Genomic DNA, 25,553 nt, shown 5'->3' on the forward strand with positions numbered 1-25,553 from the left:
TAGTACAAGTCAATCGCAAGCCAGACAAAGCAATTTGAAATATGTACTTCCTCGCATGTTTTCCTGATAAAAATAACAAGTAGTGTAAGTCAGTGGAAAGTTAGACTTTAAAATTTTTTACTGGTTTGAAAGGGAAAGGAATCCGTAGGATTTTACAATAATTTTATACTCATGAAAGGGAATCAGAACGAAGCCGACGACTTACTTTACTAATAATAAGACGCACCCACGCACGCAGTATATATCGAGCAATTATTGGCTACAAACTCATACATTCGAAACAATCTCAATGTGCATTGAGCATCGTTCGCAAATTCGCTGGCAAATGTGGTCGAGAATTTCGCGAGGCGAGAAAAGTACAAGTCGAATATCGCGCCGCGTGTTTCAGATGGAGCGCCAGGCACGCATGCGCGAGAAGAGTGAGAGCGCAAGCACAAGTAAAGTGAGACAAACTACATTGGTTGTCGGTGTGACTCGTTTCGCATGTGGTTGCGCGATGCGTGCTATCTTTGTCATTTACTATGACGGCAGCACTATTTAGCTGCGAATTGTCAGCCAATCAGAGCACAGCAATTCGCTGCATTCTCTCAATTCAAGATCCCCGTTGCCCCTGGATACGGTTCTTGAATTGCGAGATTAGTGTACATTGAAACAGAATTTCCGGATTGGCCATCAACTCGAGCGTTTTACGGTCGACATTTTCCCTAGTACTTTTTCTAATCCAATCAAGGCACAATCAAGGCTGCCTAGTACCTAGAAACTTTCCCTTAGATTATTCGACGTCTACTGTCACAAAGTGTGTCTTCGGGAATCGGGGAGCATCACCTTCTCCCAGTTTCTCCCACTACGGTAGCAAGTGAAACGCGCCTACAGCTCAAGTGTGCATTGGATTGGAATTGGAGTTAACCAGTTGCTCAAAGAGTTGCTCTGTTAGTAGTGCCGTAGTCGAGAGTGTGCTCGCTTCAAATTAATAAAATGCAGCACGAGATCGATGCAAAATGTGATACAATTAAGTCGAGGTAAGCGTGGCACTGTAATTTACAAAACCGATTCAAGAGACGCGAATGATGTACATGTATATCTCGTTGCTCGCGACCGGCGCATGTCTGAGCGGTTCGAAGTGTATAGGGAATATCGCTATGAATGAATATTTTGTTTCTGGAAGACGGTAACTACAACGACATCAGCGCCCTTACGCATTCGCGCTCTCGTTCATATCGTTTGCCATCAAAGTGAATCACCGGTGAATAGAAGATCCACGGTCGCGGTAGTGTGCACTCGCGTCGCCGAACAATTTGGCACACGGCTACGTTCTTCCCCGAAAACATCGAAAGACCCGATCCAATTAGGATAAAGGTTGTTCCACGCATCGTTTCCCGGACCGCGCGCGCTTGCGTTCACGATTCCGTCGTGAACTCTCGAGTGGCGCGTTTTACATGGCGTCCCGAATGGTGTCTACACCGAGACTCCGGCTAGACTGACACACCGGTTTCGAGTGGCTCGTACGTGTTTTTTTTTCTTGTCGCGTTATCTTTGTCCGAATAGCTTGGCGCGGAATGTCGTGATTGTGGCCCCGGTCTACCGAAACAGAAATAGAGAAATACGCGCGCGCGCGCGTGTGTGTGTGTGTGTATGTGGGAGGGAGAGCGAGAGGGTGCGAGTGAGAGAGCGTGAGAAAGGGAGGGAAAGGGACGTGAAGCAGCGTCGAGTACGATCGAATGCATCGGATAGGTAAAAACGGAATCTTGCGGTAGGAATCAAGTTGTTCGGACATTTCGGTGTCGGAACGGTGCGGCCGCGAGTTGCGTTTAATTCTCTTTACGGGCCAACAAGAGGGAAGGCGTGGAAAGATAATACGTGGTTTCAAGGCAGGGCAAGACTCTAAACACCATGGGTAAGACGCCAAAGAAGGCGGCCCCTGGGGGCGATGAGAGGAATTTGTACGATCGGAGGCTGCTCAAAGCGACGACCGCGGCGTCAAAAACCTCTGAAACGCACTTGCACAACAGACAACGCGAATCCGAGAATCCGAACAGGTTTGTAAAACCAATAAGCCCCCTCGACGAACCAGCGAGTTTAATCACAGTCTTCTCCCTGTCATATCTCAGCCACATATCCGTTATCTTCGCCTCGGTCCGAGTTTACGCATCGTTTCGAGTTGTCTTTTTGTGCTTCGTGCGGTGCCGGACGCATCGCTTGCATTTATCGTTCTCCTCTTGTCGCGCGAAAAACGCGACGAGGATAAACCGGGCCAAATGTCATCCAATTTCGCAGATAGCTCATACGATGTCGCGTATCCCTGTTTGTAGATCGAATTTTCGAATGTTTTTTGCGAGAAATTTTTTACGGCTAAGTGTTCCGACCACCATTCCGTTCAGCTGTTCTACGGAGTTTTTTAACAATCATTTTCAATTAGTACCTCTCATCACCTCCGGTACTTCTTACTCGGTGGAAATTGGCTATAAATAAATGCAGGTACCTCCTTTCAACCACTTTCAGCGTTCGTGTATTCTTGTTCTAGGTCTAAGTCGAGCACAGCACAGAAAAAAATACCTACCGGTCACAGAGACTTTACGGTAAATCAAATATACCCCTCCCGACAAAGATACTTCTCTTCTTTGTAACGTACTCGAACCTCTGATGCAAATCGACATATTTATTGCAGAGTAAAATTAGCAAGCCGTCTAAGTTGGTTTCGAAGCGTCCTGTGAGGCAAGTTGTCACGCCATTGGGATCCTTACAGGAGAAGAAGCTACCTGTCAAGAACAAAAGCAAAGAGATCATCTTAAAGATGCAGCCGGAGTCGGAGGAGGCTGAGATTAAACTGGATGAGGCTTCGGGGAATAAAAGCACGAAGCAAGAGCCTTTCAAGGAGACTCAGAACTCTACGGAGAAGCATGGCGAGCATGCTGCTTCGGAACCCGTTCAGACCAGCTCCAAGGGAGAGGAGCAGCCGAACGGAGAGTCTGAGAAGGAGCAAACAGAGCCAGGAAAGAAGGACGAGAAAACGAACAATTCTGCGGAAACGAAGATGGTAGAGGAGCATGAAGAACGCGAGGAGAACGAGGGGAACGATATAAAGTTGACCTTCGATAACGACGAGAGCTCCGTGAAGCCTTTAGAGGAGAAGCCTAACGGGGACCCGAAGGGCAACGAGAGCGACGAACCGAAGGGCAAGGAGAACGAGGAGGTTCGAATAGAAACGGAAACAAATGTGCAGGAGAACGACGGAGTTCAAAGCGAATCGCTGAACGACACAGAAAACACCACCGTAGAGACTGCGGAATCTTCTAGATCGGAGTTGTCAGAAGTAGTTGCGAGTACATCATCGAACGATGCCAGAAAGGATAAAGAGAAAGAGGAGTTGACGACCCAGAAGGACGAGCCGTCCATTTCGTACGACCCCACGATACTGTTGAAAGACGTGCAGATCAAATTGAACGACTGCATGAAGGAGAACCCGAAACTGCAGGAAACAACTAGAATGGATCAGGAGGACGAGGAGGAACAGGAGCGAGAGATGCCGACGAGACCTTATCAGAATATGTCCTTCGGCAAGACGCTGAGGAATATCTCCGGCAGACGATCTCTCAGCAGAATGCGACACGTAACGATACGCGAACAAAGATATTCGCCGAACAACTCGATGTTCGTCAACACTTCCGGTTCGTCGTTTATGCCCGACGAGACCGAGGACTTCAAGATCGTGCGGTACAGCACAGGCGTGTCCGAAACGATTTCCGCGAGCAACGGCAGTTCGATGGAAAAGAAACGAAAGCACGAGTTCAACGAGGACTGGAGCAGTAAGAAACAAAAGATCGACACAGAGAACAGTTTGTTGAACACCTCTATCAGCATACTGAAGGGCTTACGTAGGCCCATACAAGCGTCCACGCCTGTCGCCGAGCTCAAGTTCCAAGGCGATAAGCTGGATTTATCCGACGACGAGCGCGATAAGTTGGCGAACGACCAAGCCACCAAGGTACGATGGTGTACGGTCATGTAAATTACCTCAGAGATTTTATACACCTGCGTACACTCTTTTTCTTTTTTTGCACGCAAGGAAAGCGGCCCTCGTGCCATGCCATTTGTAGTCATAAGTATGTGTGGTTGCGACCACATTGTCGATTTGAAACATTTCAAACTTTCGATTTGATTCAGCCCGGAATAAAATCGGTTCTTGATCTCTGGAATCACGAAGCCTTGCGGAAAGACATTACTATATTAATCATTTCGTTTTTTAAACTTTAACTTTAAATACGCGGTCTCGCTGTACAGTCTTAAGAATGTTCGTGGAAATTTTCGTTGTTACGAGTTGATTTTGATGAACAATAAACGAAAGCTTCTACAATGTTACGAACGCCTAGGAAATTAGACTGAATACTACGCCGAGTTTTATCACACGATTATCGGTTTAACCCTCGGGCGCGGCGGTCGTTTAATTTATTCTGTATTCAGAATATCATAAAGATACGTTTCGATCGAACCGATAAAACAAAATTGTATGTGGTCCAAATCATCGTCAATTGTGTAATTGTCGAGAGAAGTTCTGCCTGTCGAGGGTTAAAGTACAAAAATCCTTCGAGAATATATTTTATACGAACGACGGGACGCAGTTGTAGACGCGTTCGAGTAATCGATCGTTCGAATTCATTGTCCATGTTTTTGTCACCCTTTCGTCGCGTGCACTTTATTCAAGCAAATTTCATTCTACCGATTCCCGATAAGCGATTACAGCTGAATTCTACATCGCAGAACAGATTACTTCCTCTCGAATCGTTTCGCGTCGCTAGGGATCGTTTAATTTTCTTCACGTTAAAAATGTATACTGATATATATATTTTTTATAGAACTCTATAAGCATGTCCTAGAACATTTTTCTATCGGGAAGCTAGAGAGAAAAAGAAGGGAGTAGAAAGAACGAGGGGGGAGGGAAGAGAGAGAGAGAGATTGATTTATTGTTTCGAGGGTATTGTAAAGATTTATATTTACCCTGACCGTAGAGCTTGCTTCTCTCGTTGCGCAGACACGACACTTTTTTTTTCTTTTTCCTTTGTTTTTTTTTACTACGTATTTATAATAGGGTAAATCGTTGCGGAATATAACTCGCGCGTTATCGAGCGGCGATAACATTTTTCTTCTGGTCGACCGTTCGCAGATACGATTTTTTGGTGTCCGGATTCGAACACGAAGACTGAACGACATGGAAGACGACCAGGGAGAGGGAGAGAGATAAAGAGAGAGAGAGAGAGATAGAAAGAGAAAAAAAGAGAAAGAGAGTATTAAAATGTATCGATTAAGTTAGAATAAAACAAAGTAAATGCGACATGCTCGGTAGAGTCGTATTTCCACCAAAGTCGTTCTCCCATGTTGCGAGTAGCCCCATTTAGTTGACGTTTTTATTGCCAGCACTTTTACCGAGTATCCTGTAAGCTCTCTAGGAACAGCTCTCGCTCCGGACAGGAGGGAAAACTTAAGCGATTTTCATCGATCGAGCCTTAATGCGATCCCGGCGAACCATTAATAATAGCTGTGGGGATCCACTTGTTTATACTTGTTACGATTGAACGGAGGAGAGTTGGGAACACGATGTATGAATAATGTATATAGAAAATGAGATTTATAATAAATCTTGAAAACCCGAGAACGGCTTGTTACGGTACTCGAGAGAAACCTCGCCCCTCGGTCCCTCCGTCGCGCTATGCCCACGTGCTGTGTCGTTTGCCAGGAAAGAATCGCAGTCGGATCCGTCGGCAAGATGCTATCTCGAAGACGCAGCAACGGCGACGGCGGCTCCGCTAATTAACCGACTGCGCGCCACTTGCATTCTTTTATTAAACGCTGCGGGTCCATGCGGTCGCGGCCGCGTTATTATTCCAACAGATTCGATTAGTATCGCTGTCCTCGTTGCCACGATAATTGCCATGCGTATATGTAACTACGGCGTGCAGCGATTACAGCAGACTTAGCGCCCGCAGGTTTGCTCTCGAGAAACGAGATTCGCGATAAATATTACGGTATTCAATAGCGGAGAACAGCCGGACCGCTAATTAAACATCCGCCGGTTCTGAATTCGTCGACAAAGCGATTAAACGCTACGTAATTAGCTATTAACGATTCCGGGAGTAATCGTCCTTAACGATATCGCGTAACTCGTTATCCGCTCGTTAAGTACCATCGCGTGCCCGCGCTCTAATCGCAGGCTTCCGGTTCTTTCTTTCGTGGAAAGCCGGTTTTCCGGAAGAGGAGAAAACTGGTTTCCCGACGCGCGTCTTGGGAAAGAGGGTCGACTATTCGGGTTACGGCTCGGATCAACGCGGTTATTTCTGCTTTAAATGACTCAAGGACTTAAGGACTCCCGAAGATTTTCGAAGATCTCGGAACTTTTAATTTCCGGCGGCTTAAAAATACAGGGTTCCCCGGAAAGAATCATCCGATTTCAAAAATTTATATTTTAAAAAATTATACACAGAAAATTATCATTCAAACACGAATATAACGGGAAAACGTGCGAGTTTTACTTTTTACCCCCATTGGCACTTGGAGGTTCGGAATTTTCTTAACACATTAAAGGCGGGGGATCTTGACACGAAAGTATGCTAGGTAACGCGGCGACCGCCCTGCCTCGTTTTTCGTCCTAGAACGGGCGATATTTTGTGTAATCATAAAAAAATTTATATATATATATATATAGACTTAAAAAAGTTTATTTAAACTCTCTTAAAACTAAAAGAAATATTAAAAAAGAACTAAACACTAATTACAAAAAATGTTTTAAAGTACATATTTATGAGAAGTCGAGATAAATCGTAGTACTACGACTCCCGCCTTTAATGTGTTAACACGGAACTACCAAACCGTTGGATTGGTCGCAGTTCATCCGATAATATGGTTCTACACAGTTGGCCTCCGAGATCACCCGACCTGACCCCATGCGACTTCTTCCTTTGGGGATTTGTGAAGGATCTTGTCTTTGTACCACCTTCACCTACAAGTGTAAATGAACGGAAAAAAACGCATTTGCGATGCTGTACAAACAATTACCAGAGATACATTACACCGTGTTTGACAAGAACTTTCATATCGCAATGATATCATACGTGCAACGAAAGGAAGTCATATTGAACGCTTGTAAACAAAATCTCGCACATTTTCCCGTTATATTCGTGTTTGAATTATAATTTTCTGTTTGTAATTTTTTTTTTTTTTTTTTAATACTTAGCCGACCGCACGCGTCACAGAGACCTGTACAGTTTCCACCGCGCTCGGGAAAGCCAAACTGCGCTGTCCACCGCGCATTTTTCTGAGGTAGCACGGACTGAAATTCGCTATTTGAAATCAAAAACGTCCGAAAATTATTTATGCGATCAATTATATCTTACGGTAACAATTTCGTTCAACGATTTCACATATTGCTTATACAAAATTCGAATTTAAAAGTTTATAATAATTATGTTTTAATGGTTATTCAAAAAGTATAGTTAATAGAGTGAGAAAATTAAGGACAGTAAAGATGACGGATAAATAACGTAACTCAAATATGGAACAAAAAAGCAGTAATATATCGTGATGTTCAGGCATTGTGTTGATGCACGCAGTTCGACCATATGCTTCAGTTCAACTCTAATATCATCTTCTGTCCGATCATCGACGCCATTGACAATAACATTTGATTCCGAGTCATCGGCGGAATCATCTTCCGTTTCACTCAAAAGGATTCGTCGATTAGTCTGATATATGGGAACGATGGTGCGGTGTGGTGTTGGTGTGCATTTTATTATATGTTGTACCCTATAGAAATAAGAAGCTCTATAGAGAAAGAAGCGTTCCTCAGGTCAAAGTGGTAGATCTACCCGATCGATCGGCTAAGTGTTCTAATAAAATAATTTTATGGCTGGTAGAGGCACCTTCGGAAATCCCGAACATAAAGAACCGTAATAATGGGCAATAAAAGACTTCAAAAATTAGTGCATGTTATTATAATTATGTTGTACTCTATAGAAATAAGAAGTTCTACAGAGAAAGAAGCGTTCCTCAGATCAAAATGGTAGATCTACCCGATCGGTCGGCTACCGACTAGCTTGGAAATGGGTAGATCTACTCGATCGGTCGGCTAAGTGTTAAAATATAAATTTTTGAAATCGGATGATTCTTTCCGGGGAACCCTGTAGATGTGTCCACGAGCCTCCGGCTCGCATGCGGGCGTAACCGCTGGCGCGACGACGACGCTGCGCCAGGAGAGAAAGGCCAATTAGGTAAAATTGACCCTGATCGTTCGCGCCGCGTAGTCCGAGCGGACCCGTTCAAACATATCGTTTCACGGATCGCTACGTTCGATCCGCTCGGGACGAAGCAACCGGTTCGAAACGAGGGAGGGGACAGGCTCCGAGAAAGTTTCCCGCGAACCCTTCTCGCGGATCGTTCGATCTAAAGTGTGCGAACGCTCTCGTCGCCGTCGTGGAAAAACAATGAAGTGGCTCTGGAGGGACTTCGGCTCCGTGAACGACCGGGTTTTTCGCGGGTTTCCAACCCTCTCGGAGAGCCAGGCTAGACGGTGACGGAGAGGGATGGGAAGGGCTCGAAGAGGACACGAGGGGATTGGGCGAAGCGCGTGCCGAGAATTCGAAGAGGAGTTTCATCGGCTGCTGCTCCCGTCGCGACGTATCGATATTCTCGAGGCATCTGCGGCCACACGTCGAATACAAAAGTTCCACGATTCGCTCGCGACGGCGCGGAAAAGTTGGCTCGCGGCCGCGGGGAGGCATCTGTCGCGGAAAAAGTTTCCCCGTTGCAAGTTCCGCGGAAGTTTTCGGCTCGCCGGGACGAGCCGTGACCGGCTTCTCGGACACCGGCGAATCTGGGACGAAGAGACGCGATTCCGTGACGTGTTACGCAAACGAATTACAAATGATCGTCGCGGGACAGCGTCTCCTTGAACCGCAATTCGCGTCGGCGATTGGCTCTAAACTGGAAATCAAATCGATTCGAATTGAATCGAATTCGTTCTCTGTTAGCGCGGCCTCCAATCACGGTCTATACGGAATCTTCGAACATCTCGGGACAGATATCTCGTCCGGGCGGTTTTAAAGAATCTCATCACGTCGGTCGGCCGCTAAAACCCTATCCCGTGACGGTAAAGAGTGCGACCTGTTTCTGTTACATAAGCCGGAGTATGAATATAATTCCGATTCCCCTCGGGAAATTCAAGACAGCGGCTAGGCACGCGCGGTGATCGGACCAGCCAGTGGCGTAGAAGTCGCGCGTCCTCCATACGCGATGATCCAATGCTCGTCGCGTCGGTTATCATCGATCCGCTCGATCCCGTTATGAATCCGCAACAACGGCTAACGACAATTATCGGTCGCGAATTTGCGCAGTTTTGCTGAGAAATCCGGAAACGTTGGCAACGAGTCCGAAGAAGCGACGCACGGATCAAAGTCGTACTTTAATGGACTCTGTTTCAAGGTCTACGGGATCTCGCGGATTAATTTCAAGTATCGTTGTCAGACTCGCGTCGGAGAGACGCAATGGAAACCTAATCGCGTTTCTAGCGACGTCGCGAGGTCGGTGAAGTTCCTAGATCAGGGCTCGGAATTAAGTGCACGCGACGCGGCGATGTCGAGGACTACGCCTCCTGATTCCCGTCGCGCGACTCGCTCATCCGTGGTCGCCTAAATGCTGCACACATATGCGCAAAATAACAAATACATGCGCCTGATGCGCTCCGAGTCGAGAGCGGCGACCACGGGTGAGCGAAACATGTGAAGGGAGCCAGGAGGCGTAGCCCTCGCAGCGCCGTCTCGCGCGCACTTAATTCCGAGCCCTGCTCTAGGAACTTCTCCGAGCTCGCGACGTTGCTAGAAACCCGATTAGCTCTCCATTGCGTCTCTCCGACGTAGTCTCTCTCCAATTAGAGCAACGAGGCAGGTCCGAATGGTTTCTAGGCCCCGCCTAGAAATGGGCGGGGCGTGTATCACACGCTGTACCGAACCGCACCGGTGTGCAGCGGGTTGCCATCGACTGGCGCCGTCGACAGGACCATTTCTGTCCTCGGTTCGCCGCCGCAGGATTAAGTCGTGAGGACGATCGCGCGATGGAGACAAGGACCCTGGCAGCCTTCCCTGAGCCCCGGCCACAGGACCGTCTTGATCCTGGTGCCGTTCGGGTTCGGAGAGGCGTGGTGCCTGACGTGAACCTGTCGCCTGAACTCCAGGGCCTGGGCCACGTCGAGGACCAGCGGCTTGGCGCGTGCCAAACAGGCCCACGCCAAACTGGAGCACACGGCGGCGTATCTCTTGACCTCGTCGCATCCCCGTAGACACGGAAAGTCGTACAGCGTCCTCTCCAGCTGGCTGACCACCTGTTCGGCGACCTCCCGGGAACCGGTTCTCGCGCCGGAAGTAGCCAGCTGCCGTTTCACGCATTCCTCCAGGCCCGGCGTCACCGTTTGCGCCGCGTTCTCGGTGCCGCTAAGGACCTTCAGGGCCTCGACGTATCTCGAGGTCTGGATCATGCCCGCCAGCCGCCAGGAGAGCTGCAAGTTCAAGGAGATTCGAGGAATTTCGAAGAGAATTAACCCCTTGCCGTATTTTGACGAGTCCGACTCGTTATGAAAATTTCTGATAATAACTTATCGAGTATAGATGTTATTCTGACCTTTGAAATTGGAATGAAATTCTAATCTCTTGTCATCAATATTTAAGCATTCGAGTAAATTTAGGCACACACGATAAGCATCAATTTTCTTTCCCTTCTAAGAAATTATTGCAATCGAAAAATGTCTAAACTTCAGTAACTGCGAAGAAGACGGTATGTCAAGGGGTTAAAGACCCTGTAGCAGCCATTGTGCTGCAACTACGCGCCCGTCTAGAGAAACTCTCAATTTTATAGCGGTACACGGCCGGCGACGATAATAACAGTTAGAGGATTCGCTTGCAGAGGCCAAGGACGAAGTAATAAACTTTCCCTGGCCGTTGCAAGTCGAAAATGATTTTATTGACTTTTTTGGACAACCCCGCGTGTACAGCAAATGTTGCTGAAAAATAATTACCGGCCGCCCACCGCGGGAAAACCCTCAGGAGTAACCGTCACCTTGGACAAAGGAAGACGATGTTCCGCCGGACGAATATAAGCGGCAAAAGTCGGCTGCCGCGGGTCAGTTCGAGCAGTTCGGTCAGGACAGCACGGTTACGTCGAGTATCGGTTAAAGTGTAAGTTCGTATATAAGTCCATATTGTTATAATTGAGGGTACGGAACATTTCGAATACACAACCCCCTCAGACCCGAACCGCGTGTCGGTCGGACCAGAGAATCGCGCGCAGACCGAGCGCCGCCGATCGATCCCGAATTTCTTCTTGGCCCGACTCCCGCGAGACTTCGCCGACGATCAGCATCAAGTTTAGGATTTAGGCCACCGGAGACAGGCGGTGGTCGCAAAGGGGCGGGCCCCGGCTTGTTCGAAGACCCGGGACCTTTTTCCTTTCTCTCGACGTGTGCGTGACGCGCGAACGAAAAGCCACCGCGACGAGAGGACGAGCAACACACGCTGCTCGGAGGCCGGGATCCGCTTTCATAATCCTATGATTTATTCAGCAACGGAAAATGGATTCCGCTTTGACGCACGGTTTTTACGGCATCGTTTCACCGGGATCCTGCACTTTGAAGCGGAATACGGCGTATCGGGTCGACTTTCCGGCGGATCCGGGGACCCGCGCTCTCCGTCGTACGCGGCCGAATCTGCTCCGCGCGATCGATTTCGCGATTTCGTCTTCAATTAAAACGAGCAGCCCCGGCCGCTCCGGTGCTTTTTTAACGAGCCTGTCGTTTGATCAACGCGCGAACGCCGGCCCGCCGGCGGTTTTTTTTTAACGCGACGCCTCGCCGGAACGCAATTATATCAGTTCCGGACGCGCGCAGTCTCGCACAGACGCGTCCCGCCGCGCCGTTGCCCCGTTTAACAACGACACCTCGGCGCGCAAGCGTTAAATTATATTTGCGAACAAAGCGGCCGAGCCGCAAAATCCTGTTTCGAAAACAATCGGGCCCCTCTAGCCGGAAGGCGAGGCTGGAAACGTCGCGGACGACGAGCCGACGCCGCTGGCCGGATTCCGCTTCCGCCTTCGCCGCACGAAACCGCGACCGGTTACAATGTCTCTCCGCGGGACTTGGCCTGTGGCGATAAGGCTTTCAATTTCCTGCACGCTCGCGATCGGTCAAGGTTCCTCGATAAGGAACGTTCGATGTATTAGGGTGTCCCATAAGTTCTTTCCGCGCCGCGCTCTATGAATGATTCTAACTGTTTATATAGACACGCAGACTTATTTTTTGGCTGTTTAGGGTATCGGTTTCAGTCATCCCAGAGCTCTTTTAGAGTACGTTTCGTTGGTGACAAAGTTCCTTGTAAGTTTTTTTCTACGCAGTTCAATACGGATAGCCAAAAGAAGCACATTTGCGGCATGTTATGCTTCATTGCTTTAACACGTTGACTGCCACGCGTATTTACAACAAAATCTCCTACAGGCCACCCGTGCCGCTATAGGAAGCGTGCGCTGTTAATTCATATCTGTTTCTGCTCCTGCATGAACAGTTGGAATCTTTGCCGAGTACCGAATGGTATAACTTAAAATCTCTGCCCTTATTTTTGTTCAATAATGAAAAGAGATCGGATTGGCCGGAAGGAGAAGCATAAATAAAATTACATCGTCAGATTCTGATTTGGATACTGATAAATATAATCTTAGTGATAATGAATGTTATGAAGATACTATTGACGAGATTATACGAGAATTGGTCATGGAAGAAGAAAGAAATGTTGATGATATTGAGGAAGCTACAGTTCAAATAAAAGATACGAAATGGACCGATCAGAGGCACGAGCATGTCTGAAAAAACAAACAACTTTTTGTCCAAGCTGTCCTGATCAACCTCAACTTTGCAGAGAATGTTTTAATGTTATACACTGCGAATAATTTTTTTAATAAACCATTTTTATAAGAATTCAATAGTTTCATTACCTCCTGTAGAATATTTGTCGAAATATTTTCGGAAATCCTTTGTAAGTAGTCAAATCAGCGTCACCCGAATTACGGGTGACGTGGCCTGATGAGAACTTTTGCTGTCACCCGAATACGGGTGACGCGGCAGTCAACGTGTTAAAAAAAGTGATAGGGCAAAGAACACTGCAAACGAGATTTGTACCGTTTACGATGATGGTTCTACGACTATTAGGACAGTCCGCGATTGGTTTGAGAGATTTAGAGCTGGCAATTATGATTTGTAAGATGAAGACCGCAGCGGCCGTACAACAACGACGGATGCGGACCTTGTCAAAGATATGCTCGCTGAAAATCCGCGATATAGTGCGCGCGAGATAGCGGATGCCACTAACATACCCAGGACAACGGTACATAAGCACTTAATCAAGATGGGATATGTGAATCGATTCAAAGTTCCACACCGTCAAATTTTCATCACGACAACGCAAAACCGCATGTTGCGTTGGTCGTAAGACAAAAATTATTGCAATTTGATTGAGACGTTCTACCTCATCCTCCGTACTACCCAGACATTGCTCCATCCGATTATTACTTGTTCTTCTCGTTAAAAAATTCTCTCCGTGAAAAACGGTTTAAATTCGTAAGCGAAATAAAAACGCACCTTGATCGATATTTTGCAAATAAGCCTCAACAATCTTGAAAAGACGGCATAGTGAGGCTTCCCGAAAGATGGAAGAAGGTAATAGAGCAGGACGGTTCATATATAACTCGATAAATCAACCTTAAACAACAAATATCGTGTAGCAGAAAAAAAGAAAGAACTTATGGGACACTCTAATACGTATCTTGAGCGCCGCCGAAATGTTAACGGACGAGACTTCGCGGTTCCGGGGCAACGCTCGCGTTGCTAATTGCCACGAATTTCACGACGGTGTCGCGTTCGTTCGCGAGACACGTGCAAGATCGCGACAAGTCGCCCGGGGCGAACGATGTCTGCGGACGACGAGGATTGTCTAAATTTTTGGGAAGACTTGGGAAGACTTCTCGATTTTGACGAAGCCGCCTGCCACGGTGCCTCGCGGAACAACATATGAGCCGTTTATTTTGAAAGTGGCATAAGTCACTTTTTCAAAAAAATCGAGTTAATGGTAACACTAATTACAATTGAACGGTATCTTTTCACTTAAAAAAAAAAAGATTGACTTATGCCACTTTCAAAATAAACGGCTCATATAGAGCCCGAACGTGACTTACGTCGTAGTTCCCATGGAAATTCAGCTCTTAACTATTATGTCGACCTTGATCAAAATTGTCGATGTTGTTCCATAACCGGGGTAACCGATATCCCTACGGCGATCTCTTATACTACGTTACTGCTTTATACAACTTCTATGCAATTATATAAACATTTATTTTAATTTATTACATATTTATTACTGCATTCAAATAATATTATTTTTTAATTGTCTGGGGAATTTCTACAAGGGCACCTCGTTTATTAAACAAACGTATATCAAACTTTATTGTTTAATTTTAGTATTTTTCTTGATAACAAAATTGTACTCTCGAAACATCGAGGGTGTCCCAAAATTATGGTTCTTCCGGGAAATGAGGCATTCCTGAAGGCATTTCAAGTAACTTTTTCCTTAGCAAAAATGCCATTTACTGTTTCGTTTACAAATTATTAACGAAAAACTGTGACCAATGAGAGGCGGGATTATCTGGCGCGAGGCGGCGGAGCCAATCAGCGGAACTGGGCGTCGACCGCACGCTGACTCACCCGCCGCGCGTCAGCTGATCTCGCTTCTCATTGGTCAGTGTTTTTCGTCAATAACTCGTAAACAAAGCCGCGGATTGCATTTTCGCTAAGGAAAAAGTTGCTTCAAATGATCTCAGGAACCCTTCATTTCCTGGAAACACCATAATTTTGGGATAGCTTGTATATCGATAGGAAATGTGTCGAATAACGAGGATCTGGTCGGATATTGGAGACATTTAACCAGGAACAAAACATACAGAAAATTCTGCCGAATTTTCCTTCAGCTTGTAAACGAAGATGAATAATTTGGAGATACGATTATCCGCGGCTCATTTTTGTGGCTGCCGATTGTCAACAATTATAAAAACGAGGTGCAAGTTTGGAATAATCGTAACTCCTCTTCCCGAATTCTCCATTTTCGTCTAGAAACTGAAGAAAAATTGGGGAGAATTTGCTGCATTCCAAAGAGAACGTGCAGAAGGGTGTCCGGTCATTGACACAAGGGTTAACAGCTACGATTCTTTCGATTGCCCCGTCGACGAGGCCCGCCGATTCCGTCGATTTCGCGGCGCAGGCCGGCCGAATTAGCCGGCGCAATCTGGCAATCTTTGATCGCGTGTTCTCCGAGAATTTCGCCTCGGACTCGGCGCGCTGGTACACGACACGGTTGATCCCTTTGCTCGTCGCCGATGCACGCGTACAGGCGAAGATTATTTTTGCCACCACTACCACCACACGCACCTTGTCTCCCGTCCGATCGATCGACCATTAACGTCAAAGCCGTCGCGAGGGGGGTGCCGAGGGGACACTTTTGCGATCGAGTGTACCCCCGGCAAGTGGCAGAGGCGCTAGTCCGTCAGCCTGAGGCTATTACTTTGCATACATACAGCCTACTAGCTGCTCTGGCTTTCCACACATCGGCGTGCCCGGGAAATCGATGAACTAAAATAAATACCCACGACGACGAAAGCGACTCCGTCTCTCCGTCTTTCCTCGTCCGTTCTCCGTTCGTTCGGCCGGCCGAACCGTTCCGTTTCGTTCCGTTCCGTCCCGTTTATCCGTGACCTGTTCTCCAACCATCGAACAATCGAATCCTTTTCACGGCTCGTTTGCTCCCTGGCCGCCAATCCTTTCCCCATTTATCGGCGAAAAAGGCCGCGCGCCGAGACGATCGGTGTTTCCTCTTGTCCGGCTTCGCGTTATAAATTCGCCGGTCTAGAAACGCGATCGCGAGTGGAAAGAGGAACGATATTATGGAGCCGGGTATAGTGTGAAACGAGAGCTGGCAGCCCGGTAACGGTATAGACCGACAACAGTTAGGCGTTAGCGAGTCCCGGAGCACATGGGTTCGCGAACTCGCGATTCCATTGTGCTCGGGCTCCCGCGATTAACTCGCGGATTAATTGGGCGAGAGGCGACGAGACGCGCGGCTCGATTCCGTCGGGCATCTTTCCATCGACACTGGGATCGCCGGTCTCGCGACGGCTACGTTGAAAATTGTATTTCTCGCGGAGAACATATTATGATAGAAGTTCGAACGCGTTCAACGTCGACGATCGAGCAAAAGCCAAGCTCAAAGCAATTGTTGAAATTTTAGCCTCGAACAAAAATTAATCTATAGTTTACTTAGTACTAAGATACTAAGATATCGGTTTACATTTTCGCCGGTTCCGTCAGCGGGCAACGACGGTGATGTAAACTGTATATAGTAGATACCGCGATACATCATCACCGGTACCATTAGATACACATCGTGCCCTGACTGTTTGGGGGTCCCAGCGTCACGTATACAATGTGAAACGCGGCAAATAAACGTCTCTGATTGGTGGATAAGACGAACCCAAAAAGGGTATAAAAGAAGCGTTTTTTCTTACCGGACTCTTAGTAGAGTTTGGTCGCTCGATCGTTTTCGCCGATATACCTTCTCTCAATAAAGGAATAAAATAAAGTCCTTTTAAGAAAAGAATTAGAATCATATTCATTTCCATTCCATAATCCCAACAGCAATTTCACCAATTATGTACAACCGAAACGGAAAAGAGAAAATTGACCATAGCGGATGACATTAGAACTATAGTAATGTCTCTCTAATTGACGCTCAGATTGTCCACGAAAATGGACAATTTGGGAAGAGGCAACACGATTATTCGAGCCTTGCGATTAATTTGTATAGTTACGAATTATCAACAACTATGAAAATGAGACGCGGAAATCGTTTGGAAAGACGTGATACAAGCTTCCCGGTCCGTTTTTATAGTTCTTGACAATCGATAACTATAAAAACAAGCCACAAGGCTCGAATAATCGTATCTCCTCTTCCCAAATTGTCCATTTTTGTGTACAATTTGAATGACAATTGGGGAGAATTTACTGTATAACGTGTATTGTCATCGTTAAATGATTATTGCTAAATTCTGAATGCATGCATATGCTATGCACCTTGGTAACATCAAATTGAACAATTCAAGCATTTAAATCCTTTAAATGAATAAAAGTTTACGCAAGATATGCAATATTGCATTATTCTTTGCTCTGTGTGGACGGTTCGTACGACATTTTTCTTTCATTGCATCCCCAAAGGATCCCCTAAAAAGGATATTCTGTAAGGGAAAGTGCAAGAAGAGCAGGTATATGCAAATCCTGTATTATTAATATAATAATAATAAATATATTTTTATAATAATAATAAAAATATTTTTGTGCATAATCTGAGCGTCAGTTAGGAAGACATTACTGTAATTCGCATCCGAAACATCCTAGTCAAATTCGGTTTGGTCGTGCATCACGATGAAATTGAATTTTCGAAATTGGTAAAAAATTAGTGTCGCCTATATTTGACCGCCGCGGCGCTCAACGTGTTAAGATTTTTCATTTCGATGAAATAAGATTTTTGTCAACTTCATCTTCGCCTAATAAATGCTCGAATTTCGGAATATTGATTCGAAATATATGTTTTTTTACTGAAATAAAAAAGGCACGTCTGCAATGATTCTCCTGTTAGTTTGTTAGGTCAGTTCTTATCGATCGTTGTAACATCTAACATCGTTGTCCCCGCGACACAATAGACGAATTTCAGGAACTTACGTTGCTAAAAGGCATTTAGTTAGCCGGGCAATTTTCACTTTGCGCGCGAATTCGTCGCTTTTGTCCGCGTCCGCAGACACCGTTTCGCAGAATTTCGGCCCGCGGGAGAGCCCCGGGCCAAAATACCAGCTGTCCACCGGGAAATCAAGAACCATCCGCCGCTGAAATTATGTGTTCCGTTTCGTCCCTTTTTCTTCCCCGTTCGCGCTTTCATCCGGTCCACTTTTCGAACGGATTCGAACGTACGGAATTTCGATTGCCCACCGATATCGCGCGGCATTCTCCCGTAAAAAGGGGAAATCGGGGCCGATTTACATACTGGAAAACTTATACCGCGGAGCCGAAATTCGAGCTTCGATTACGCGAACGTGAAAAATTGGGTAAACCGAGCCGAGTGCGCGAAAAAGGACACCCAGACATTGTGTAGTATAATCGATACCGTACGGCTGTCGAATAAACAAAGAAATAGGCCTCGGGTGACGTATTGGGGTCGCGTATATACAATATACGCGATTCCAATATAATATATTATTAATATAATATATTATATATATATAATACCATAATTTTGGGACATCCTGTATATTATATATATAATATAATATATATATATATATATATATATATATATATATATATATATATATATATATTTTAATATATAATTTTTAAGCAAGGTGTTCAAGTTCAACGAATGATTCGCAAAGCTAATTTAATATATATATATATAATATATATATAATAATAATTAATATATATATATGTATGTATATTACCGGGAAATGAGGGAAATTATTAAATTAGCTTTGCGAATCATTCGTTGAACTTGAACACCTTGCTTAAAAATTTCGTATGTTGACCTTGATATAATCTTGACATAACCTTGACATAACCTTTCATATTTCTCTAACAAACATATCTCTTACGTCCTTTAACACGATTATTATTTATTAAATTAGCTTTGCGAATCATTCGTTGAACTTGAACACCTTGCTTAAAAATTTCATATGTTGACCTTGATATAATCTTGACATAACCTTGACATAACCTTTCATATTTCTCTAACAAACATATCTCTTACGTCCTTTAACACGATTATTATTTATTAAATTAGCTTTGCGAATCATTCGTTGAACTTGAACACCTTGCTTAAAAATTTCATATGTTGACCTTGATATAACCTTGACATAACCTTGACATAACCTTTCATATTTCTCTAACAAACATATCTCTTACGTCCTTTAACACGATTATTATTTATTAAATTAGCTTTGCGAGTCATTCGTTGAACTCTGTTCGGACACGGAATTATTTAAATTAAAATATCATTTACGTACTTTGTTAATCTTCACTGTACACCTTGCTTAAAAATTGTATATGTTACACACAAGGTGTCATGCACACTAGAAAATTAAAACGGCCGTCACGGTTAAATTACATACTATTTCGGGTCCAAAAAATTAGTAAATATTCTTCAGACGTTCTAAAGTAAAGGTGAACAGCGTTTTTCTTAAAAATATCACTGTTACGTAGTAAAAAAATCCGGAAAGTTCTCGCTTCGTGATTTGTTCAATACTTCGAACGCGGCTCGAGTCCGTCCCGACCATCTGTCCCGACCGGCTCTCGAACTTCGCGCCGTCTCCTCTCATTGGTCAGTGTTTTCCGTTAATAACTCGTAAACAAAGCCGCAGATCGCATTTTCGCGAAGGAAAAAGTTACTTCAAATGACCTCAGCTACCCCTCATTTTCGGCTGTTAAAATAATTGTGGAACACCCTGTATATGTATAGAGAGATATGGTTTCGAAGGTGTATTAAAAGCATACGCGCACACGCGTAGTTCGGTACGTGTCGCAATAAGGACTCATGCACCCGTGAATTATTTCACGTATGTTTAAATACGCGTCCATTAATTCACGTGCAATTTCGTTACACGTGCATGGATGCGTCGCCCGTCCCACTCTTTGCGTAACGCATTTTATCGTGATGCGAGCTTGTTTTCCAAAATGTATGTAGTACATATTGTATACGCGTAACTAAATACACGTGAAATACTACGCGTACATATAAATGTACGTGAAATAATCCACGGGCACACACGTGCTCTTAATGCGACACGGGTACACGAAGTTCACGTGTACACGTGTATTTAAGCGTACAGTGGTCCACAAAAGTGTTCGTACACCTTTCAAAACGCAATAGCTATTTCAAAACTGAACTATACGACTTGAATTTTTTTTGTTAATAATACAGGAACTGATCTATTAACACGTTCCGTGCCACGTGTACCATCGATGGTACACGCTTGCATGTTTAGTTAGTGAACTGAACAAATTGTTTACAAGAAATTTAGAACCGAAGAATCAATTTCCACCGCAAGAATGGGCGTTGATAAGTTTTTGTTACGTTGTTATGTGTACGAGAATTAATAATTGCACGTAATACATCAAGTTTTAGTAAAATATCAAAGTGTGAAGATTCGAGTAAAAAAAGCTCGGCACGGAACGTGTTAAATGATGGCTAAAAAACTTTCCTTTTCCTAAATTTTGTTATTACTTGGAATGAAAAGAAGAAATAAGAAACTCTCATTTTTTTAACTTTTTAATTTGAAACTATAACAAAAATTTTAAAAATGCCTCTCGTCTTGATCGGAATCGGTTGACCCAAAGTCGAGCTGCAGGTGTTGAAGGATTTTAAAAACTGCAGATTTCTTACAATTTTTAGTCAAAATCGCGATAAAGTCGCGATTTTTGCGATCTTTAATTTGTTGTAACCCATAACAACGTGAATCGGTTTCTATAAAATTTTCAATATGCATATAAGTTGCCGAGATCTTTTTTAAATTTTCGTTACAGGCTCACAAAAAAGTTAAAAAACGAGAGATTTTTATTTTTTTCTCATTCCAAATAACAAGTAAAATTGTATATAATAATAATAACAATTTCCAAGTAAAATTAAAAGAAAAAAGCATTTCAGTCATCGTTTAGTAAACCAGTTCCTCCACCATCTAAAAAAAGGTCCAAGCTATTTATTTCAGTTTTAAAATAGTTATTGCGTTTCAAGAGGTGTACGAACACTTTTGTAGCACACTGTACGTGGAATAAGAATCTCCAGCATGGACGAAATTCGGACCGCGTGTACCGGAGCCGAAATTTTCGACACGTTCGAAGACGGATGGCCGCCCATTCGTTAGCTTCGCCCGGCTATCATCGGCGGATCTTCCTGTGTCATCTTTCAAGCGGAATATCTGAACCGTGAACGGCTAATCCCGTCGTCTCGCGCTCTGAAACGAATCGCAAGCGGTCCTACCGGAAGCGGAATCGTGTTCCGTGGATCCGCGTGTAATTCGGATGGCTGAACCACCGGTTTCCTTCTGGCCGTATCCCGTCGCCCGGAGACTCCGCGAATTTTCCCGTCGATTTTCGACTGACGAAACCCGGCCAAACGCTAGCATTTTCGAAGCGAGAGACAGAGAGAATTCGCAGCGTTGCAACGCGTGGACGCGTCATTCCCGTTTCACGCAGAGATTCGTCGCGGGACAAAAGCGGCCGTCCTGGCAAAACGATTCGCGGGAAAAATAGGGAAAGCGAGGATCGGCGCGGACACGCCTCGACGACACGCGAGTGACAGCGGTCCGCGACACGCGCGCGTGCAATCAATTGCAGTAAAATCGGTTTAATGGCCGGCCTTTGGGTCCGCTGTCTTTTTCGCTTTCCAATCTCGCGTTCTCTTTTCCCGTTTTCCCGCGGCGGACCGCGTCGAAAAGAACGCGATGCGAAACAAAAAACGGCAATCGAACTCTCGTCCCTCGATATTCGCGGGATTGGGAACGCCGCCGGAAAAGAACCACGCGTTAATTCGACCCAGAATCGCGTCTCGCCTGCTTCTCCGATCGTTCCTTTCAGGCGCCACTTACAAGAAGGAAACGATCGTGCCTCGTTCCGCCGTCGTCGGCATCGAGTATACTACGCTCGAACCTTTACGAGATAGGTGCGAACCCTCTGCGAGTACTTCGGCGGAGAAAGATGTTAAGTGTAATCATTAAAGCGTTATTGCTTTTGGGTGGCAATCGAAACCCGTGAAAGGAAACTTGATCATTGAGATTGAAACTAGGATTCCTTAAATTATTCCCAAAATTATTGTACTAGCGGGAAGTGAGGGATTCCCGAGGCCATTTCAAGTAACTTTTTCCTTTGCGGAAATGCAATCCGCGGCCTCGTTTGCGAGTTATTAATGAAAAACATCGACCAATGAGAGGCGAGAACAGCTGACGCGAGGCGGCCAAGCCAACGGGCGCACGAAGCCCGGTTCCGCACATTGGCTCGGCCGCCTCGCGCCTACTCGAGCTCGACTCTCATTGGTCAGCGTTTTTCGTTAATAACTCGCGAACGAAGTCGCGGATCGTATTTTCGCAAAGGAAAAAGTTATTTCGAATGACCCCAGGAACCTCTCATTTCTCTCTCGTACAATAATTTTGGGACATCCTGTATCCACAGCTTTTCAAACGGAATCAACTTTTTAACCCGTTGCACTCGAAGCCATTTGAACTGTAAATCTAAAATAATTCTTCTGACTTATACTATTTCCATTTTACACGACAAAGTGCACGTTATGCATACTGAAATTGAGTCTTGTGACTCGAACCACAGTTACACTTTTAACAATTTTTTCAATCTATACTTTGACAATATAAAAATGATCTTGGAACGCGATGCAACAATTTTTCTGGTGCTTCAGAGTCACCAGTCGAGTGCAAAGGGTTAAAATTGGTCCGAACGTCTTGAATTCCTTTTAGATGAAAGAGAGACTAGCCCACTATAGACAACGACTATAATACTTCCACTTAAAAGTTTGCTATTACATGGACCGACCAGCGACCTCGGGAACCCCTAATTTCCGGATTGCGAGACGTTTCTGGGACACCTTGTACATCGAACTTGATCCCATCCCTATGTCCTTGCGCGACCCGGCCTCCGCTTGAAAGAAGGAAACGATCGTTCCGCTGTCGTCGTCGTGGCTCGCGCTATTGTAAGTCGCGGGCCCCGCGGAAAATATGCTAATGCGTCGCCAGTTAAAGAACTGGAACGCGCGGAAAACGATCCGGTTAAGGATTAAGGGCGGATTATGTTCCGGCACTTACCACGACCACCGAGTAGAGGATCTTGGCCTTCAAGTCGGGCGCATCCTTGAGGGGCTCCAGCGCATCCAGAGCATCCAAGGTATGCAAATGGGCCTGGCTGTAAAGGGCGGCATAGCTCTCGGCCAGTCGTTCGGCGGTCACGTCGCCGCCGGAAGTTACGGCGTTGGAAAAATTCTTCTCGGGCCTGAGAAGCTCGCAGCTGATCCTAACTACCGGTTCGGGGGTCGGGCTGCAGCTCTCGTCCGTGTGATAGCCCGCGCTGCTGCTGGATTCCTCCTCGTAGTCGTCCGCCAGATTCTCGTCCAATTGGAATACCTGAGTGCAAGCATACCGTAAAGTCACGCCAACTTTTCCCACGTTGTATTAACACTTTCCGCTCGGAGACGCTTTAAACCCTGGGATCAAGACATTTCTTTCTCGCCCCTGCGATACCATTCTCATTTTCTACCGGCATTCGCGCTCGATGCGTACACCGTCGCGCGAGAGTCTGCGGACATTTGTTTGTTTTATAGAAGTTACGAAATATAACGTGTATCGTTATCGTTAACAGTGGATTCACGGAACTCGTCGAAATGACGGGACAATAATTTTTTAATCGACGATTATTCGTGTCGTGAAGATATACATTGGCGAGTTATTTATTCAATAATTACTTAATAATTCGATAATTATTTATATGGCAAATGTTAAACACTTGTTGTGTAACACAATAAGTAATAGTAATAATATATAAATTTACATAGTAATAGTATACAAATGTAACACTTGTTAAAAGTCAGACTAAATGTCTTATTGTTACTTTTGTAAACTAATATAAAACAGCTGTATCTTTGTGCTCCGTGAATCTAGCGTTAAATGATTATTGCTAAATTCTATTCTGACTGCATGGACAGTAATTTCTCCCTAATTTATCGTACTTTCTCTTCCTAAATTGTCCGGTTTTGTGTACAATCTGAGCGATAATTAGAGAGAATTTACTGTAAAGTGAATTCTCCCAAATTGACGCTCAGCTTGGAAACAAAAATGGACAATTTTAGAAGAGGAGGTACGATTATTCGATTATTGCAGCTCGTTTTTTATAGTTCTTGACAATCGGTAACTATAGAAACGAGCCGCAAAACTCGAATAATCGTAACTCCTCTTCCTAAATTGTCCATTTTTGTGTACAATTTGAACGTCAATTAGGGAGAATTTACTGTTTAACGTGTATTATTATCGTTAAATGATTATTGCTAAATTCTGAATGCATGCATATGCTATGCACCTTGGTAACATCAAATTGAACAATTCAAGCATTTAAATCCTTTAAATGAATAAAAGTTTACACAAGATATGCAATATTGCATTATTCTTTGCTTCATATGGTCGGTTTGTACGACATTTTTCTTTCATTGCATCCACAAAGAATCCCCAAAGAAGGATATTCTGTAAGGGAAATTGCAAGAAGAGCAGGTATATGCAAATCCTGTATTATTAATATAATAATAATAAAAATAATTTCAATCATAATTATTTTTAGAAAGTAGTAAAAATTAAGGTGGTGTTCACATACTTTTGAGGTACTTTTTACGACATTAACCCCACTTGCTCGTACGATACTTAGTTGTTTAACGATTCAGCAGATACAGCCTTGGTAGAACAGTTGAAAACTGACACATTGTATCGTTCACAAAGTTGATTATTTTGTCAACAAAAAATGTCATCTTGCAAGGGTGTCGAAAAAGCATTCACTATTTTGCGAATAAGGAACGCAGCACTTCCGCGAGCACAAGATTTCGAAGCTGCCAGAAGAACGCCAAAAAATGTCTCCTTTCTTTCCGCTCCGATCGTTCAGAAATCGTCTTCTCGTTTTCTCGTGAACGAGCGAAACAACTATCCGAAAGATCCAACAGCGCGACGCATGCTTAACACGTTCCGTGCCGAGCTTTTTTACTCGAATCTTCACACTTTGATATTTTACTAAAACTTGATGTATTACGTGCAATTATTAATTCTCGTACACATAACAACGTAACAAAAACTTATCAACGCCCATTCTTGCGGTGGAAATTGATTCTTCGGTTCTAAATTTTTTGTAAACAATTTGTTCAGTTCACTAAGTAAACATGCAAGCGTGTACCATCGATGGTACACGTGGCACGGAACGTGTTAATGGTGCCTCGGAGTGGTCGTTATTCGAGGCCAAGGGGTTTCGTACGGTTCGCGATGGCAGCTTTCGCGAATTACCAATTCGTCGAACAATTCCGATGATTGTGTTAAAATTAGTAGAGGTTTCGTTCCCGCCGGAATCAACTGGAAACCGCGAGCAGGCTGAGCGGATACCGGTGGGAGCGTCTTAAATCCGTTCGCACGGCTTTCGAAATTCGGCCGTGGAACCGGGCAGGTCGTTAATGTCTCTTCTTCGAATCCGAGGATTTACGGGTCGAGGAGGAATGAGTAAAGAGTCGCCGAGGCTCGTCGTCGATCATCGGGGTCGGTTCTCCCGTTCGGCTGGAGAAGTAAAAGTGGTTCCCCCCGGTCGTAAAATCTGATTAATTACGGAGTCGCGGCGTGCCGCGCCGCGGCGCTGTCGAATC

At 44.9% G+C, this 25,553-nt stretch overlaps 2 protein-coding genes across 5 annotated transcripts in view; one reads left to right on the forward strand and one right to left on the reverse strand.

Annotated features, from left to right (window-relative positions):
* Positions 1–782: 782 nt before the first annotated feature.
* LOC117221109 (uncharacterized) lies at positions 783–5,647 on the forward strand. 4 transcript variants are annotated; one of them, XM_033471778.2, is made up of 4 exons: positions 783–1,019; positions 1,869–2,036; positions 2,522–2,576; positions 2,666–5,647. In XM_033471778.2, exons 1-4 carry the CDS (start codon positions 976–978, stop codon positions 4,004–4,006), a joined length of 1,608 nt encoding a protein of 535 aa, XP_033327669.2. In that variant the 5' UTR covers positions 783–975; the 3' UTR covers positions 4,007–5,647. The 4 variants fall into 4 exon arrangements, with proteins under 4 accessions (XP_033327669.2, XP_033327670.2, XP_033327672.2 ...); XM_033471779.2 differs by having other exon boundaries at positions 784–1,019; positions 1,755–2,036; XM_033471780.2 differs by lacking the exon at positions 783–1,019 and adding an exon at positions 1,041–1,502.
* LOC117221117 (uncharacterized) overlaps positions 4,971–25,553 on the reverse strand; it is a 28,789-nt gene continuing 8,206 nt past the window's right edge. Inside the window, exons 5-6 of the mRNA XM_033471790.2 lie at positions 22,978–23,292; positions 4,971–10,534 (exon numbers count right to left, since the gene is read on the reverse strand). Of these exons, the coding sequence (XP_033327681.2) occupies positions 10,070–10,534; positions 22,978–23,292 (780 nt within the window). The 3' untranslated portion in view covers positions 4,971–10,069. The remainder of the gene's footprint in view (positions 10,535–22,977; positions 23,293–25,553) is intronic.

The sequence above is a fragment of the Megalopta genalis genome, chromosome 15, assembly GCF_051020955.1.
Source record: "Megalopta genalis isolate 19385.01 chromosome 15, iyMegGena1_principal, whole genome shotgun sequence".
In the NCBI taxonomy this organism is placed as follows: domain Eukaryota; kingdom Metazoa; phylum Arthropoda; class Insecta; order Hymenoptera; family Halictidae; genus Megalopta; species Megalopta genalis.

Coding starts and splice junctions, on each gene's coding strand:
- LOC117221109 (XM_033471778.2), top strand. CDS start 976: ATGCAGCACGAGATCGATGCAAAATGTGATACAATTAAGTCGAG. Junction 1,020..1,868: donor TGTGATACAATTAAGTCGAG/GTAAGCGTGGCA, acceptor CGTGGTTTCAAG/GCAGGGCAAGACTCTAAACA. Junction 2,037..2,521: donor GAATCCGAGAATCCGAACAG/GTTTGTAAAACC, acceptor TTCTTGTTCTAG/GTCTAAGTCGAGCACAGCAC.